The sequence below is a fragment of the Bacillus rossius genome (genome assembly GCF_032445375.1).
Source record: "Bacillus rossius redtenbacheri isolate Brsri chromosome 4 unlocalized genomic scaffold, Brsri_v3 Brsri_v3_scf4_1, whole genome shotgun sequence".
NCBI lineage: Eukaryota > Metazoa > Arthropoda > Insecta > Phasmatodea > Bacillidae > Bacillus > Bacillus rossius.
The window spans coordinates 869,030-888,005 of NW_026962010.1; the positions used below are offsets into that span (position 1 = coordinate 869,030).

Below are 18,976 nucleotides of genomic sequence, written 5' to 3' on the forward strand. Positions count from 1 at the left end.
GCTACGTTATCCTGACGTCTTGGAGCACCGCCGCTAGTTCCGAGTCACGTCAGCGACACTGCTCGAAGGCCGAGTGGTCCTGGCGATGTGCCTTCGGGACGGGCCTGCGTGCAGCAGGTGGCGCGGGCGGGGACGCACCACAACGCCGAAATACCACAACGCCGAAATACACTAACGCCGAAAAATGTAATTGCAGGACTGCCACAAAGGTTAGGTCAGGTTAGACTAGGTTAGGTTAGGCTAGACTAGGCTAGGATAGGCTAAGTTAAGTTAGGTTAGGTTATATTACGGTAGGTTAGGTTAGGTAAGGTTAGGTTTGATTGTGGTATTTCGGCGTTAAGGTACATTTAAGAAACACACACAAATTCATTCAGTTGTTATTTCGGCGTTGTGGTACACAGCAGTTTTCTAGATGTCGGCGTTGTGGTCAATTTTGACATTCGGCGTTATGGTATTTCTGCTTTGTGGTAACGACCGGCGCGGACTCTTGACCGCTTCCTCCTCGTATTCCCACGCGCACTCACTGCGCACTGGGAAAACTACTCTCTACGTCACTTGTATCGCTTTTGCTTTGTGGGCGTTCTCCCGAAATAGTCGGACCTCACCTCGTGAAATCTCAAAGCAAGCAGTTTGTAGCAGTTTTAAACCCCCTCCCCGGTACGTACGAGTTAATTAAAAGTTCATGCAGGTGTTAAAGGGAAGGTTGGGTCTATATATTTAAACATCTTCCAAGGGAATAAATTTAAAACAAATACTAATTCACATCGTAATAGAGAAATTAAATCTCCTCTATGGTTCTGAAATGTTTGGCACTATAAGAACCACCTTTGATTCATTTATAGAGACCGGAAAAATTCGCGAATTCATTTCGTGATGTACTAGAATCCAAACAACTATACCTTTATATTGCTTCTGTGATTGGCTCACAGTTTATCTGAAGGACATTGAGCCTATGGAAAACCTTCAACCAAAAGTATCGAAAATCACAAGCATCTCAGTTGACATGTCTCACGAGTCAATAGCCAACCAGCAGGTGTAACTTGCCTGCTTATGTAGGAGATTGCGAAGTCTATCCTAGAGGTCACTGGAAGTGCGAATTTTTCCAGTCTCTATTCATTTGATATAGATGAATGAATTTAGTGGAAAATAGGGGCCCATAACACAATGGACGATTCTCCCCCTGGAACTACTAACTCCTAAGTTAGTTGATGAGTTCGGCGGAGATCCGTTGTTTGTAAACGTGTCGCTCGTGAAAGAGGAGCGCCTCTATGTCGTCCGGCCGGCGCGGCGACCTGGGTATCGGCGAGATGAACTCGCCCGCTGTTCCGCCGAGTCGCTCCGGACTCGGGTCGGGCGATGTTGCGCTGTTGCGTCTCTGGCCGGCGGAGAAGGGGTGCCTTGTGATCGCAGTGACGCCCGTCCGACCCCCTCCCCCCTCCCTCCCCCCTCCAACCAAACCAGAAGGCAGAAATAGCGGCGTATAGCTACACCGCCCTCCTTCCCCCCGTTTCTCTAGTCGCCCCATCGCAGTCCGCCACTACACGTACACTTTAGTCAATTTTTTTTCCTAACCTAAATTAAAACTAAGTGTGTTTGGGAGGGGTCTGGGTTAGGGAACGACTCTTAAGTGCGTCTCAGGCCGAAGCCTATACGCTCTAATCCTGCTGGGTTTAAGCCATGCGGGAGAGGAAGCATGCATCGTGTGCTAGAAGGGAAATTGGCCAGCCATGGCAGCGATTGGCGCCATGTCTAACTACCCTCACCGACTATTCTAGACTAAAAACTAGATAAGTTGGGCCCAGGTAAAACCTGCACAGACACAGGGAAAACCCTGGGCACTTACATGCGGGATGCAAAATTTCATGCATTAATTACACGCGGGTTGGCTACGGGAAACAGAAGGATGGCTCAGGAAGAAGAGTTGGAAGAGTAGAAAATATCTACTAAGCAAGGGCGGGCACTTGGACATTTTTGTCCGCATTGGGGGTTTTGGGCATTACTGGTTTCTAGGGGGCGACTATCGTCGTTTCCCGCCAGGCTGCCAGCCAGCCAAGTGAATTGAAGAACATAATTATATGACCACTTGAGTCATTCGAGTTTAAAGAGTCAGACTCGGTTGCCATCGCCGTTCTTGCATCCTGCAATTGTGAGAGGTGTTCGTTTATTGATTGAGGATGATGTGTTGGTGTGTGTGTTTTGGGGGGGGGGGGGGCGGGAGGAGACAACTATTCTGTATACCACGTGGTCATATAAGCACAGGCTTACGTAGACTATCTGGTGCTCTTTCAGTCTGAAGCGTACGCAGAATTTTTCTCTTCGGGAAAAAGGGGGGGAAGACCTTGAAACACCTTTCCCTCTGTTTTCTTTCAAATTCTTTTCATTTGTTGGTGGTAATGATAGATTATTTTAGGATTTAAAAAAAGAGGTGTGTGTATATATATCCCATTTCCTTTTCTCACTCAGGGGGCGGTTATCGACCTGGTAAGAGAAAATAGGTATGTTCTAATCACAGCGAGTGTTTCAGCGCATCGTGATTGCTTTAGGGGAAGGTGGAGGGGAAGCCGGTTCTCACGCGACTTCCGGCGGGAAGTTGTCCCCTCCCCCGCCACCCCCCCTCCTGCTCATCCTCCTCTTTGTGCAAACAAACATTCGCACATCTTGAAGGCCCGGTTTGTTTACGCCTTCGCGTGCCTCCCGTCGGGTTAGGGGGGGGGGGGGAGAGAGTGCTTCTGGAAGTGATACAGGCGGGAGGAAAGAGCAGTTGCGTTCCTTCACGAGCCGCATTCTACCGTCTTCTTGCTCCAGTGCTTCCTACACTGTCAAAAAATATAATTTCAATATGTAGTAGAACGCTGGTTACAAGTTATCCAAGAATCTGCATAATTTCACGGACATCTTCGCAAATGTACAGTTGCTGAGTTAACCTGATGTCACATGAACCTCACAAGAATGATGATCTCGCTTAATTGACAATACCTTCAATAACTGGTTAAGTCTTCAGCTGTAACACTGGTCTTCCATCCACTTTCCTGTTAACACTTTTTAAAAAAAAAACAACACAGAATTGTGTTTGTTTTGATGGTTATTTTTTGCATGTATGATGTACGTTTTTCGAGATGATACTGAGTATTTCTTACGAAAGTTGGCGCATAATTTGATAATTTAATTGATGTTTCATTTAAGAACTTTTTTTTAACCATAGAAAAGATAATATTTTTCTTCGTGCTTATTAATATGCGCAATTAATACTGGAAAGCTATTCAATGAGGTACAAGGACAACACAGTACATAAATACCCGGGTAAGAATCCGAACCCAGTATTATTGCGAACAATGTTTTGTAGTGATACAGTTGTTTTCATGAAAATGTACAAACTTACAAATATCTAGCTACGTTTATGTGAATATTCCTGTTTCGTTTGCAAAAAAAAAAGTGCGTAGTGTCCCTCCGCGCGGAAGAAGTGAAACTTCACTGTTTACTTCGCTGCATAACAAGAATACCACGCTCATGTGCTTGGGATCTACCGACTCACTCTCTTTCTCTCTCCTACTTTCTACCTTTGTGTATCTTTCTTTCTCTCTCCCTCTTGCGTTGGAATATTGGACGCTACTCGTTGCTAACGCTCGCGCTGGCCTGTAACAGGTATACTGCGCGCATGCGTTCGAGTGCCACGCATTCACTCTCGCTCTGTCTCTTTCTACTCCCCCTCCCCAGGAGCGTTGAACGTTTAACGCAACCTTGTTGGAAGTCGCATTAGAAGTTTTACTTAAAAAAAAAAAAAAAACTCTCAGTGTGGATTCCGGGTGGTTACGTCTTTAAAATGTCACACATTCACTCAAGGTTCTGATTACTGAGCTGTACTCCTGACCTCCTAGTTGACTGCTCACTTGCCTTATCTTCCGGCCATCGTGGAAGACGTCTGTAGCGGACGCACATTCCAGGAAATTAACCCCTTTCCTACCCAGCGTGATGCTCGAACCAGCTGGGACTTGCTGGTTACTTGATGAGTTCCGCAAGTACCATAACACCAGATGTACCGAACAAATCCTGCATAGTTACTCTCGTAACCGACTCTTTAACGCCAAAGAGAATTTATACCTTGGGAGACAAGCGTATAATGATGCACAAATATTAATCAGCCAACTCCATAGAGATGTGTGTAAAATAGAAAACGGAAGTGTAACAATAAAGTACCTAACATTTAAAATGCAGCTACATAATTGGAACAAACCTTAAAGTGGTTTGTCATTTTTCAATGGGCGCCTTGGGTGCTTTACAAATGACTATGCTTGTAATTACTAAAAAAAAAAAAAAAAAATTGTATCTCGGAAAGGTTAGCTCCAAACAAAAAAAATGGTGAAAAATTGTTCTTTTTTGTAAATTTAATTTTGCGGTACTGGAAATCTTTTGATGATATTTTGAAATTTGTGATTATGCACTTCCGAAAGATTTTTTTTTTAATATGCTTGTCTCATTGAAGTTATAATTTAATTTTAAAAAAATTGGTAATTTTGTTTTATTTATGCATGCCAGAAATATTTTTTTTTGCAGATTTGCTTTTATTGTAGTTTTGCCCTTTTTAATTTTTATATTATATTCCTCTTTTGTGGTGACTTAATTTTTTGCTGCTGATAATAGCACATATTCACAATATATATATCCATCATGTTCCTACGGGCGCCCAGGTGCCTCGCAACCCGCTGGAAACACGCACGCGCAACAAGCCAGTCCTGTGTCTGTCCCGCAGGAGCAGAGGTCGCTGAAGGCGGGCGAGATCACGCAGCAGGAGAGCCAGAACATGGCCGCCGCCAGCATGAAGCTGCAGACCGAGTCCTTCAGCGCAGAGAAGGTGCGTGGTCTCCCGCAATCCCTCGTGGATTCTGCGCCAACTCTGGGGCGGCTCGGGGAACACTTTTTTGACGTGACAACGTAAAATAAATCGATGAACGCCGGCTGCGCGCACGAAAAAAAATATGTCCCGTTACGCACATTGTACGCTTGCGCCGCATCTATCTCTCTTCCACTCGATTGGCCTATGCGTCCGAGGAGAAGAAAGATAGCGGCAGCACACAACTTACATCTACACGTGAACTGTTTCGTCGACTGGTTATAAAGTGAAGTGAAAAGTTAATGTGGTTTCCATTGCTTATTACAACAACAATTTCGGCAATAAAGGTTAAATATTCTTGCATTTTAAAAATCTAATTTCAAGTATTTATTATTTTATTATTAAAATAAAAATGATTCAATTTTATTCATAAAAGTATGCAATCATTTCATCAATGTTTTGTTATGACGTTGTCACGTTAAACTATCGTCCGTAAACCGACTTTACAGACAACCAATTTTTTTTTTTATTTTGGTTGGGAAGAGGCAAGAAAAACGGGGGAGGTTATTTTTTGCTATGTTTTTTTTTTCCATGTATGAAATACATCTTCTAGATAATACTGAGTATTTTGTACGACAATTAGCTCATGATTGTATATTTTATTGAAGTTTCATTTAAGCACAATTTTTTTTTGATCCACGAGAAAGATAATCGTATATTCAATAATACGAATTTATTTTGTTTCATTATGCTTATTAATGTGTGCATTTAATACTGAAAATCTAGTGAGGAAATGGTTAACAATTAACTTAACGTATTGGAGGAATTGGGGCAACATAAAGCATAAATCCCCAGTATTTTTCCGAACCTATTTTGTAGTGATACCAGATGTTTTAGTGTAAATGTATAAATTTATAAATATCTGTAATTCCACATGTATATTTATATTCTATTTTCGAAAAAAAAAAAACATTACAGAGTGATTTAACAACATCTATTGTTTAGATGGTGTAACTGTTCGCTCCGTGAGCCTGCGAGTCACCGATGTTGTGGCACGGAGGTTGAGACTCGAGCGAGATGCTGCTCCCCGCGGGGACAACAAACATGACGTAATCGAGCACACACGGGAGGCCGGCCGGGCGTGTTTGCGCGGGGGACTCGGGGGGATAACCCGGGGTTGTCGTGTGCGCAGAAGGCGATGGCGGCCCAGCAGCAGCGGCAGACTGTCAGCTCGAGCGGCATCTTCAACCAGGAGAAGCACGTCGCGGCGTCCAGCCAGTCCAACTTCACCATCACCACCAAGGGCGTGTGCACCAAGTCGTCGCTCATCTCGGCGGCCAAGCAGGTGAGCTAGCCTGCCCCGTGGGACGCACCACAACGCCGAATGCCAAATTGACTACAAACGCCGACAGCTAGAAAACTGCTGTGTACCACAACGCCGAATTACAACACCGAAAAATGTCATTGCAGGACTGCCAAAAAGGTTAGGTTAGGGTTAGCCTAGGTTAGGTTAGGTTGTTACATTTTTCGGCGTTACTGTATTTCGGCGTTGTGGTACACGGCAGTTTTCTAGCTGTCGGCGTTGCGGTCAATTTGGCATTCGGCGTTGTGGTATTCAGCGTTATTGTACGTTCGGCGTTGTGGTATTTCGGCGTTGTGGTAACGACCCGCCGGTAGGTAGCCTCTGTCGGATCACGGTCTCTCTGGGTTTGCGCGATGGATATGGACAAGCGCATCGTGATACTTTTACGTTGGGGATTCCTGTAAGTTAACCACAGCTTAGCCGAGTTGGTTAAGGGGGACAGAACGAATTTAGTAAGTGCTTTTTGAGACGAAACAGTAGAACTTTAATAGTAACGTCTGAGGCTAGCTTTGGAAACGAGAGTAAGATAAATATTCCCCCCCCCCCCCTCCCTCCTTAATATGCATGACGTTAACTAGGTTCCCATATATAAGGTATCCTCTCATTAAAAGAAATGAATTATTTAAAATCAAATAATTTACGTTAAATCAAAAATGTTAAAAAATAATAAACATTGTTTGAAGAAACTTTAATTTGCAATTTTTTGTCAGCTTGGTAAATTGGTTTTAATCGTAATCGGTTTTTAATACATTTTAATTTCTAGCCACTGCATTGGGAAATGAAGTTCAATAACAGAAAAATTAAATTAAAATATTTTTTTTTTACTTATATTTTGTTACGTAAGTCCGTACTCTATATATTTTGTAGTCTTTTAAAACGGATGCCTTAAATCAACACTAATGCACTTTGTTGAACCAAGATGCCGATTTCTGTGCAAGCTGTGTTGCTTACCGAAGGTTTCTTGCACTGCGGTGCTAACGCCTCCTAAGTGTAGCTAACCAGGCCCGCCTATCGCGCCTGCTGGTGTGCCTGCCGGCGTGGCGGCCCAGTGTTTGCGCCGCGCTCGCAGGCACGGGTCGCGCGATGGAGTTCTGGAGCAGGAGGCACGTGGAGTACAGCTCCTCCAACGAGCTGAAACTGTTCCAGATGAGCCACGTGATGAACGGCGCCCTCAGGTCGTCGGAGGACGAGCTGCTGGGCCACGGCTTCGAGGACCTGGAGCGGCTGTCGGCCAGCTCGAGCCCGCAGGAGGTGGAGCGCGCCATCCAGAAGTACTCGACGTGCCTGGAGTCCATCGTGCGCAGCCTGCGCCGCGGCGGAGACCCCCGGCTGGCCGAGGTGCCGCTGGTGCTGAGCCGCCTCAACGAGATGATGCGCAAGGCGTGGGCGGTGCCGACGCACGGCCACACGCTGGGCTACTCGCTGTGCAACGTGCTGCGCTCCTGCGGCGGCCTGGACCTGCTCATGGCCAACTGCGTGGCCGGCGACCCGGAGCTGCAGTTCGCCAGCGCGCAGCTGCTGGAGCAGTGCCTCACCACGGAGAACCGCGCGCACGTGGTGGAGAACGGCCTGGAGAAGGTGGTGAACGTGGCGTGCGTGTGCACCAAGAACGCCAACTCGGCCGAGTACTCGCGCACGGGCACGGGCATCCTGGAGCACTTGTTCAAGCACAGCGAGGGCACGTGCAGCGACGTGATCCGCCTGGGAGGCCTGGACGCCGTGCTGTTCGAGTGCCGCAAGAACGACGTGGAGACGCTGCGCCACTGCGCCGGGGCGCTCGCCAACCTCTCGCTGTACGGCGGCACGGAGAACCAGGAGGCCATGATCAAGAGGAAGGTGCCCGTGTGGCTGTTCCCGCTCGCCTTCCACCACGACGACAACATCAAGTACTACGCGTGCCTCGCCATCGCCGTGCTGGTCGCCAACAAGGAGATCGAGGCGGCCGTGCTCAAGTCGGGCACGCTGGACCTCGTCGAGCCCTTCGTCACGTCGCACAACCCCTTCGAGTTCGCCAAGTCGAACCTGGCGCACGCGCACGGCCAGAGCAAGCACTGGCTGCAGCGGCTGGTGCCCGTGCTCAGCTCGAAGCGCGAGGAGGCGCGGAACCTGGCCGCGTTCCACTTCTGCATGGAGGCGGGCATCAAGAAGCAGCAGGGCAAGACGGAGATCTTCAGCGAGATCGGCGCCATCGAGCCGCTCAAGAAGGTGGCCAGCTGCCCCAACGCCGTCGCTTCCAAGTACGCGGCCCAGGCGCTCAGGCTCATCGGCGAGGAAGTGCCTCACAAGCTGAGCCAGCAGGTGCCGCTGTGGTCTTCCGAGGACGTCCGCGAATGGGTCAAGCAGGTAACTGCCTCTTGCGAACGATCAGTACCATCGTCCAAGTGTTGTGAACGTGCTTCGTGTTTACTAATACAACTTGTATCTGTTTGACACACAGATTGGCTTTGGTGAGTACGCCAACAACTTCGTGGATAGCAGGGTGGACGGCGACCTACTGCTGCAGCTGACGGAGGAGAACTTGAAAGACGACATTGGAATTACAAACGGCATCCGTCGAAGAAGGTACTTCATTTGGTTTGCGACTCAGTCTGACGATAACATTTTTCATAAACTTAAGACCGGTATTCCAAGACACCAAAATAAGGGTTTAGGTGTTGAATATGCTACACCTGTACCCTAACAGTATTCCTAGTGCACGATAGGCCCTGCCAATCTATTGCTCCAATTTCACGCATGTGCAGAGCTATTTTTCGTTGATTTCGTCCAGATGGTGGACCCATGTCACGCAATTAACTCGTACATAGCCACTTTTGTAATCATCGGGGAACATACCGAGCATGTTGGTGTGCCAAATGTAATGACAGCGAAACTATCCTGGAATACATTCTGTACTATTTAATGGTCATAACAAGAATAATCGCATCTTAAAAGGTACTTGAGAAAATTAGAAAACTGTTCTATTTTTGTGCAATGGTGCTGCTATCTCTAGTATTTTTGCCATAACAATAAATTGTATCAATGGTTGTGAAACATCCACTAGATTGCATTGAAACAAGTTTCTAGGGGCACAGTTTATTAAAACGGTTGCCGATTTGTTCTCTTACTGGGATTATGTTTGGACACGTTATGGAATACTGCCCGCGAGTTAGGTTACAGTTATATCCCAACAAGGTAGTGCTTTTCGCTACATTACCCAAACATCTTGGAATCCCGCCCTAATTTTTTCGATATAGCAAAATATGAACTGAAATCCCAGGTTCAGCCAATAAGCCAATATATGTAAAAACATATCTATGTATTATGAAGCGAGGTGGAGCAATAGTAAGACACAGCACTTGAATTCCAGAGTACCCCTATTCGAATCTTGGTCTGTCCAATCTAATTTTGGTTTTCTGTGGTTTCCTGAAATCACTATTGGCAAATGGTACAATGGTTTCTTACTATAAGCCATGGCAGATTACTTTCCCCATATCTGTAGTAAATTTTGTTTTGTATAATCATCTCCAATGGCCTCTCTATTGAAGAGACAGTAAGCATTAATAACAAATACATTTTTTCATTGTACTGCTATTTACACTTTTGTTCTTCTCATGATGATGTAGAAGCCGGAGTTCCTCATTAATTTAGGGGGAAATAACAGAATATCTGGTTCACTACGTGGCATTTCATATTACCTACTTATTTCTCACTCCATATATTGTCAACAAAAAGAGACCTTGTGGGTTTCACCCTTAACTGACCGTCATATTTTCAGGCAGGAAGCGAAGAAGATTTTTGATGTTAGATTTAAGTGACTTTGGTGCGTTTAGGTTTAATGGAGCTCTCTCGTGTGAAGGTTCACTCGCGAGCTGCAGAACCTCAAGAAGATGGCGGACTACAGCAGCCGTGATGCGGCCAACTTGAACACGTTCCTGCAGGCCATTGGCCCCGAGTTCTCCATCTACACCTACTCCATGCTCAACGCCGGAGTCGACAAGGACTCCATGCGGGGACTGACAGAGGACCAGCTGCTCAACGAATGTGGGATCCTCAACAGCATCCACAGGCTACGGATACTCGATTCCATAGGAGGTATGGCTGACTGTTGAACCTGCGTTTCTGAGAGCTCATTCAGGTTAATCTTTCTGACCAGCATTCTGCCACATGTCAAAGCTTAATGTGTTGTAATTAATTTGTAAGTCACAGTAATATGTAAAATATTCTTAAAAACATTAATATACTACCTTAAAATCTAGGAAATTAAAATGTCATTGGCTTAATGTGTTGTAATTAATTTGTAAGTCACAGTAATATTTAAAATATTCTTAAAAACATTTATATACTACCTTAAAATCTAGGAAATTAAAATTTCATTGGCTTAATGTATTGTAATTAATTTGTAAGTCACAGTAATATGTGAAATATTCTTAAAAACATTAATATATTACCTTAAAATCTAGGAAATGGTTTCTCTGTTAGAAACAATTTTAAATGAAAATATTTCCAATGGTTACTAACTTCAATATTAACCTTAACTCTGAGACATGGAACTAGTTTTCAAAATATGCTTCTAGTTTACTTAATGCTTATCAAGCATTAAGTAAACATGCGTATATTTATGAAAAGGATTTTTTTTTTTTCAAATGGTGATTTTATTAAAAAGAGGACAGAATTTAAATTTCAGTTTGTACACTACTGCTAGGTGGTTACTTTGAACTGTAGTAATGAATCAGTGTCAAAATTGTGTAAATTATTTAGGTACATCAAATAGTGTTTTCTCATCATGAACTAGGAATGATGTATAGATTTTTTTTTACCTATTGTGTAATTTTAACTAATATTTGATTTAAGTACATTCTGGTTCTGTTAACTAATTGTACGAAATTTACGAGTATTTAACATCAAATAAAGCTAAAAGTCTACATGTTTTCATCTGAAAATGCTGTAAAATACTCTGGGAATTTATTTACAAATTCACAATTCGAACATTACCATTATGTTATTATTGTTACGTGTATAAAGTTCCTTCATTTAATTTTTGGAGCAGTCAAATTAACCATACTACAAACTAAATGTTTTTTTTTGCATGAATTAAAGTACCTTCAATCCAATTGCATATTTTATACATTGTGTTTCATATTAATTTATAAAAGGTTTTGATACATAACAAGCTATAATAGATACTACAAATAACTGTTTGTGAATTTTCACAGCCATGAAGAGTAGGCTGACCAGCTCTCTGGAGGAGAACTTGGACAAATCACTTGATGTCTTCATAAGTTACCGAAGGTCGAATGGATCTCAGCTAGCAAGGTTGGTAATCTCTCTCATATTTTTCTATGGTTAAAAAAAATATGAAGCAACATATGAAAATTTTCCTTCTATCTCTTTTGCACTTAATATTTTCTTAAAGTAAATGCCAACTCTAAATAATAAGTACATCTAACCCAGGATTTCAACTTTTTTTTCTTTTACTTCCAGATTAAGCTTTCAGTAAAATATGTTTTCCTAGTGTATTATTAGTATCAGATTTATAAATGTCAATTAAATGCAATTTTAGATATAATTGAATTATTTACCTTGTGTTTGCACATGTAGGTATACATGTTGATTATACATTAATTTTAATGTTCATTGGGCAGAGGGACATGCCACCACTTGAAATATGTGCTTTGTAGCTTTCAAATATTAGCTACAGTTTGCAGTGCAGCTTACAAATTTAATTTTAAGGCAGGACAAGTAATAGAACCTGTAGATTATGGCACTTGTCAAAGTCAAGATTCATGGACTAACCCCTGTGTAAAAATTGGTTTGTTTCTCTCGGTCATTACAAACTACTGTTTGTTGGTATATCAGAATTTAAAAGAATATAAAGACTTAAGAATATTTAGTTTATGCCCTGTAACGTAACACCCAAAATTTGTATAAATAATTAAAAATATAAATTATAGAAGAAAATAAAAAAAAAATCAATATGGTTTTCTCGTACAATGTTTGTTGGGGTTTGGGATGCGTGAATTACTGAAGGACCGCGGCTTATTCGGGCCGGGGGGGGGGGGGGGATTTTAGGGATGTAACCCACTCCTTCTAAATTCCTAAAAAAAAATTATCAAAATCTTTGGGCGTGAAATTCCCATGGGAGTAAAATCTTAGGATTATCATTCCCATTTCACTTTACGAATTTGCAAGCTCAAGCAGCCCCCCTCAGAGAGAAGGCTCGGGCCCCTCTGCTGCTCCGGGATATACGCCCGTGATCATCTCCATCAACCAAAGGAAAGGATTCGAAAGTGAACAGTGGACAAAGTGGTTGTATCCCCTCCCCTCCTGCACAAACACGTGCTGAGGAATGCGAGGGCGGGATGTTGCAGCCTGCTGAAGGTGCACCTGCAAGTGCGGAACTTCTCTGTGTTCATCGACGTGGAGCGGCTGGAGGCGGGCAAGTTCGACAACAACCTCCTGCAGAGCATCCGGCAGGCGAGGCACTTCCTGCTGGTGCTCACGCCCAACGCCCTGGACCGATGCATCGGCGACGTCGACTGCAAGGACTGGGTGCACCGGGTGAGCGCTGCCTTCCTTCCTTCCTTCCTCTCCTTCCTTCCTCTCCTTCCTTCCTTCCTTCCTTTCTCTCCTTCCTTCCTGCCTTCCTTCCTTCCTCTCCTTCCTTCCTGCCTTCCTTCCTTCCTTCCTTCCTCTCCTTCCTTCCTGCCTTCCTTCCTTTCTCTCCTTCCTTCCTTCCTTCCTTCCTTCCTTCCTTCCTTTCTCTCCTTCCTCTCCTTCCTTCCTTCCTTCCTTCCTCCCTCTCCTTCCTTCCTTCCTTCCTTCCTTTCTCTCCTTCCTTCCTGCCTTCCTTCCTTCCTTCCTTCCTTCCTCTCCTTCCTTCCTGCCTTCCTTCCTTCCTTCCTCTCCTTCCTTCCTTCCTCTCCTTCCTTCCTGCCTTCCTTTCTCTCCTTCCTTCCTGCCTTCCTTCCTTCCTTCCTTCCTCTCTTTCCTTCCTTCCTTCCTCTCCTTCCTTCCTCTCCTTCCTTCCTTTCTCTCCTTCCTTCCTGCCTTCCTTCCTTCCTTCCTTCCTTCCTGACTTCCTGACTTCCTTCCTTCCTTCCTTCCTCTCCTTCCTTCCAGTTCCTTGCACAGTCTGTGCGATTTAATCCGGCATTTAGCTATTCCACACATTCTGCAATCTGGCACTGATCAAACCGCTTGACTACCTTGACCAGCCTTAACTTTTTTAAACAGGAACACTCATGTGTATTTTTTTTTTTTTTTGCTATAGAGCAAGCTTATTAAAACTTGTGTATACATCATTTATATTAATTGTTCACTGGTATTTCTGTTAATACTTTATTGACATTCGATTGTACAGCAAAATCTCTAACGCGGTGCAGACGTTATCCTGAAATATGCGGGATGAAAATGCCTTTATCTGTAAATGGATATTTTCTCAAGTTATTTTTACGTTCACGTTAGACAATAAACTTCCATTGCTAAAGGTATGTATTTTTATAAGAATTTAATTTTTTCACAGCTGGTTAAACTAATAAGGCATAGAAATTAACGGAAATTTAAAAAAATATATATATAATTATGTTGTTAGTTTCAATATATTTTACATACATTCTTTTCTGTATTGTGCAGCTATTGCCAGTCATAATGCCAGTCAGTATTTATTGGTTTTCTTTTTGCAAGTATAATCATGCTATTGATCTGATGCTATGGTCTGGGCAATAGTTCATTTCATACAAAATTCAACCGAATTTGATAAAGATAATAGCCTCCTAGGGATATAATTTATTATTTAATTTAATTGATGTACATAAGTTTACTGTTGATTTGGTTGCATAATGTCCATGTGTGTGGCTCAGGAAATCGTGGCAGCTCTACAGTCGCAGTGCAACATCATCCCCATAATCGACAACTTCCAGTGGCCAGAGCCCGAGGAACTGCCAGAGGACATGAGAGCCGTCTGCCACTTCAACGGCGTGAGGTACGCTGAAGCAACAACGCTGTTCAGATGTGTTCTCCTCAAGTCGTTCCCAAAGCTTTAAAACGAAATTACAAGACGGCCGAAACCAAGGAAAATTCTTTTCGCGTTGATAAAAAAGCTTTGCGAAAACGAAAACAATAAAAAGTATGTAACTCAGTACATGTGATAGATGTGAAACTTCTTTGGCAGTTCAAACATCGACTCATAGGTATATCGTAAACGGTAAAATGGCAGAGAGAGAGAGAGAAAGAGAGAAATAATACCATTTTCTAAAAATAACACAGTGCTGTGTTCAGGTATTTAAGAATCCTATCATTCTTTGTGTTTATTAGGAATTTGATTTACAAAATACACTCGTGTTTTACTATGGTAGTTATAAGATCCGTATAAAACTGCAACAACCATTTATTAAATTTAATTAAGAAAAAAAGGTAAATGGCCTATGTCTTTGAATAACCTTCGTCTTTAGTTCTCACTTATAGTAAATAAGCTTGAATTTGTATGAAATGTTAAGATGTTTGGGGGAACAGTAAAAGGAGGGGAAGGGGGGGCGTGTAATGATCATCTACCCAGAGTGCTAGCTACCTGATTGGGCCTGGTTGTTTGTGTAATTAGTAGAGACCGGAAAAATTTGCGAATCCATTTCGCGATAGGCTAAAATACAAATCGTTATACCTCAGTGCTGCCTCTGCTATTGGTTCACAACTCACCTGGGTGACTCTGAGCCAATGAGAGAAACACCCGACCGAAGCTTTGTCGAATCACAGGCTGCTGCTACGCTGGGACGTCTCACAAGACAGCAGCCAATGAGTGGGTGGCATTTGACCGAGTGTACGTAGAACTATGGAGTTCACCCTAGAGGTCATTGAACCCGCGAATTTTTCCGGTCCCTAGTGATGAGCTGGCGGGGAACGTGCTCCTGGAAAGTGGGTGTGGTCGCAGGTGGATCCACGACTACCAGGACGCGTGTGTGGACAAGCTGGAGAGGTTCATGCGCGGCGAGATGAACACGCGCGCCGACGGGCCGCTCGGCCGGATCATGACCAAGGGCGACGCCACGCCCGGGACGCCGTCGGGCAACGCCGGCAGCGTGGGGCGCCAGCCGCCCAGCTACCAGCGCATGCACAGCAGCGAGAGCGGCAAGGGCAGCGACAAGGACGTGAACGGCAACTCGGGCGGAGGGCGGGACTGACTAGATGGCCCCGCCTCCTCGGCCAAACACGCTAGGTAAGTCGGCCCCTCCCTTCCGCGCGTCAGTGACGGCAGTTTCTTACTTCCTTACACGCACAAATTGGCCCGTATACAGTGAATTGTCTTCAACCCGGAATTATATGGTTCGGCACAGTCTGTAATCCAGCATCAGTAGAGCCTCTCATGTTAATGTTTATCAGTACCGTGGTTCCTTTTTTCAAGCAGGTTGCATTCCACATTTTCACACCTGGTGTTCCTCTTAAAACTATATAGATTTTCGATAATCCTGCATGGCCGCGATCCCGAGAAGCTTACACTTAACAATAGGATGGCCTCCTACATGCTGCTCCCAATTCTGAAAATTTGATTGGATGTCACGTCACGTCGCTCATGCCTGCTGTGACGCTACAGGCGAGATGGCCAAAGTTTATCTTCTGGCCGGCGGATGGCCAGTAGGGCGTGCTAGATTCGCAGTGTTTCGTGTCGTGCGTGAATCAAATTCGTACTGGTTGTACGCCGGTAATTTTAAAAATACGTAAATAAAAGTATATTTCATAAACGTAATACATATTTACTGCAAATGAATATACGTAGTCTGTTTATAATATGGAAATATTGTTTCCTTTTATTTCACTCTAAAACTCCTGATTTATTAGGCTAAAAATGTTACACCTGTTAGCTTTTTTGTTTATGATTAGTTGTGATCGAAGACTGTGAAAACATAAACAACACTGAGGCACAATGGTGTTTGTCTTGCATTTAGTAATGACATAGTCCAAGTGCCAGCACAGCATCATTGCAACACACAAATAGGTTGGGACCTTAAGAGTGGTATATAGGGAAGCGGCTACTCAGAATCCGGCGCGAGCAGCACAAAATACCTCTAGCCTGGGCGGAGTTTAGCCTTGGAGGAGTGGCCTACTAGGAGCGCGTCCTGGCGAAATGATGTCGGTGGAGGGGATAGACTCGGTTTACCCTCCCTCACTCCGTGGTCATTCCCTCCTCATGACGGCGCGGTACGGGTCGGGATGTCTCGACAGCATTGCTACCTGCCTGCCTGCCTTCCCCGTAGGAGCGGAGCGCCGCGCGAGCTAACAGTGGCTACACACGTTTCATTCAACTCAAATGTCAAATAACGCGAAAAGTATGTTTATCGTAATGGTAGCATATTTTTTACGCGTGTTTAGTAGTTCATAAGTAAAAAAAAAGATAAAATGCATTACTTTGTTTTTGCTAAAAACACAAACTTTTACATGAAATGGGAAAAGTGACATTACATCGTAATTTTCGAAGTCACGTGGATATTAAACGTTACATATCCTCCAAGAAACATTAACTTACCTTATTCTGCAAACAAATCTTGCCGAAGTTAAATATATTTCCCGAATCGATGTTATGTATTTTTTATAACTCGCATCTGTCAATGATAGTTGTAAAAGCGTTTCGAAATACATACATCTTATGTATTATTTAAAAAAAAAAGTGTTCGTGACTTTATAAGATGGAAAAATCTCCTTTATAATTGTTTCACTTGTGTCATGGCAATGAGTTATCATGCAGGTAGCATATATTTTATTTGGACGTGGTAGAAAAAGGCACTATACAAGAAATCGTTACATAATTACACATTAAAAAACATGTATTTATTTCACATGTAATTCATACATTTTGTTTCACACCAATAGACAATGTTCATTATGTTATAAAAGACAAAGAAATTTAAAAAGAGCACTATAAATTAAACCAACGTGCGCACGATTTACTTCCAAGAAAGACAAATTAAAAAAAAACTGTACGGTATAATAGACATTTCAAACACAAATATTTTTACATCACAAATTTTTTTTCAAAACTGTTTGCAGAAAAGTCCAACAATCTTAAAAGTATGTAGATGGCCTTTAGAGAGGTACTTAAGAGAAACAAATGCTTAAATAGAAATAATTTTACAAATCCGATACAGTAAACGACAACAGATTATTTAAACAAGTTTAGTAGAAATACACACAAATTGGTTTTACCTGTGACGCACAAAAAATGTACATAAGCTTTATATTTTTAACTAGACAGGCATTTATACTATTTGATTTAATGCACACACACTTTTAAAACAACAAAACACAGAATTTAATTTTGCTTACCACTGAAGCAAAATATTTTTATGGTCGCTATTATACATTATTTAACGAAATTTATTTCGTTTCTCCTTTTTGTTAGGACTTACAAGACAAGAAGTTTATGCATACCGAACACTCTTTTTAGGAAATTCTCTTGTTTCTCATTTACAAATTTTACAAATTTCTCAATTGGCTGCCAAATGAATTATTTCCTTCAAACTAAGTAACAGTTACGACCACCTCAGTATTTATTCAGCTAAACAAGCAATGTCTTCTATAATTTTGAAGCACCATTGCTCACTTGAGCATTTAACCATTCTGGAAAGATTAACTCAGCTTTAAAACTTACATTATAGGTAAGACATTTTATTTTTTTACATGTCCAAAATAATTACGGTAATGATTCTATAGGTAGGCACTGAACGTGACCACACGGCCTATACTTTCTTATGCACATGTAGGTGCTGGCATACTAAAAATGAAGGTTCATGGAAACAATGAGCAAGAATAATTTCCAGTATGAAAGGTGACAGTTTATGAAGCTAAGTGAGCAGGCGACTTAGATTGATAAATCAAACAGGTCACTATAAAAATTAGTTTGAATGATTATCCAAGACCAACATTTTCTTGAAAGTTCTGCAAAAGCTTGAAAAATGTTCACGTTTAATGTAATCAGGGTGTAATATTCGGTTTTGTTTCGGACTATCTTCGTTTTCCCATGCATTTTATCTTATGGCTTCTGATAGCCTCTGTTATGTGCGGTGGATCCCGAATTTCCATATTTCTTGTGTGTCTAGGATCAACTAATTCCGGAAGAACGCATAGTGTGTAAAATAAAACGAGTTTTGGCTCCATTTTTTCTTTCCAGAATGTGTCGTCTCTGAAAATTTCCAATAGGTACTTTTAATTTCTTTTGGCTCGAAGTACAGATGCCTAACTAGCAAATATCCCTTCTGGTTATGTGAAGCTGATTCTGGACTTGATAGAAATATTCATGATCTTTTTTAAATGAAATGACAGTAGGACTTTCTTCAGAATATTTCAAATACTTTATTTTGCCTTCTCGCATGGCTTCATTTATGTCCATTCCATATGCCGAAGCAGGACACTTAATTTCTACGAGACGGCCTTCGCCAACAAGGACATCGGATGTTGCGGCAAGAAATGGGTGTTCTTGGTCAATAAAAAGACCAGCTTTACTTATATTAATTTTTTCCTGGTCTTCTAGCTGTTTGATAACTATTTCTTCGGACTGCCTGCCATGTTGTACTGATGGAACATTAAGTATGTCATGAGAGTATATTATGGCTCTTACTAGGTTCTAGCAGGTTGTTGTTGGCTTCAAATAGGTTCAAACGTTTTATTACAAAAATTCTAAATCAGCGATAAATGTTTGTTCTAAATACCTCTCTTTCCTGTTGAATACTGCTCATTTCATACGTCATTTTATTAAGTTTTCAACGATGTTGTTTTCTATGATGATGGTGTCAGACACTTCCGTGGACCAATGAAAAACACCG

General features: G+C 42.6%; 1 protein-coding gene across 10 annotated transcripts in view; it reads left to right on the plus strand.

Moving 5' to 3' along the window:
- LOC134541656 (NAD(+) hydrolase sarm1) overlaps window positions 1-18,976 on the plus strand; it is a 568,468-nt gene that overhangs the window by 542,463 nt on the left and 7,029 nt on the right. For all 10 annotated transcript variants that reach the window (XM_063385250.1, XM_063385247.1, XM_063385248.1 and 7 more), the window contains 9 exons: window positions 4,748-4,849; window positions 6,021-6,173; window positions 7,338-8,534; window positions 8,629-8,753; window positions 10,027-10,262; window positions 11,384-11,483; window positions 12,539-12,728; window positions 14,030-14,151; window positions 15,094-15,378. In XM_063385250.1, coding sequence (XP_063241320.1) covers window positions 4,748-4,849; window positions 6,021-6,173; window positions 7,338-8,534; window positions 8,629-8,753; window positions 10,027-10,262; window positions 11,384-11,483; window positions 12,539-12,728; window positions 14,030-14,151; window positions 15,094-15,343 — 2,475 coding nt within the window. In that variant the 3' untranslated portion in view covers window positions 15,344-15,378. The remainder of the gene's footprint in view (window positions 1-4,747; window positions 4,850-6,020; window positions 6,174-7,337; window positions 8,535-8,628; window positions 8,754-10,026; window positions 10,263-11,383; window positions 11,484-12,538; window positions 12,729-14,029; window positions 14,152-15,093; window positions 15,379-18,976) is intronic.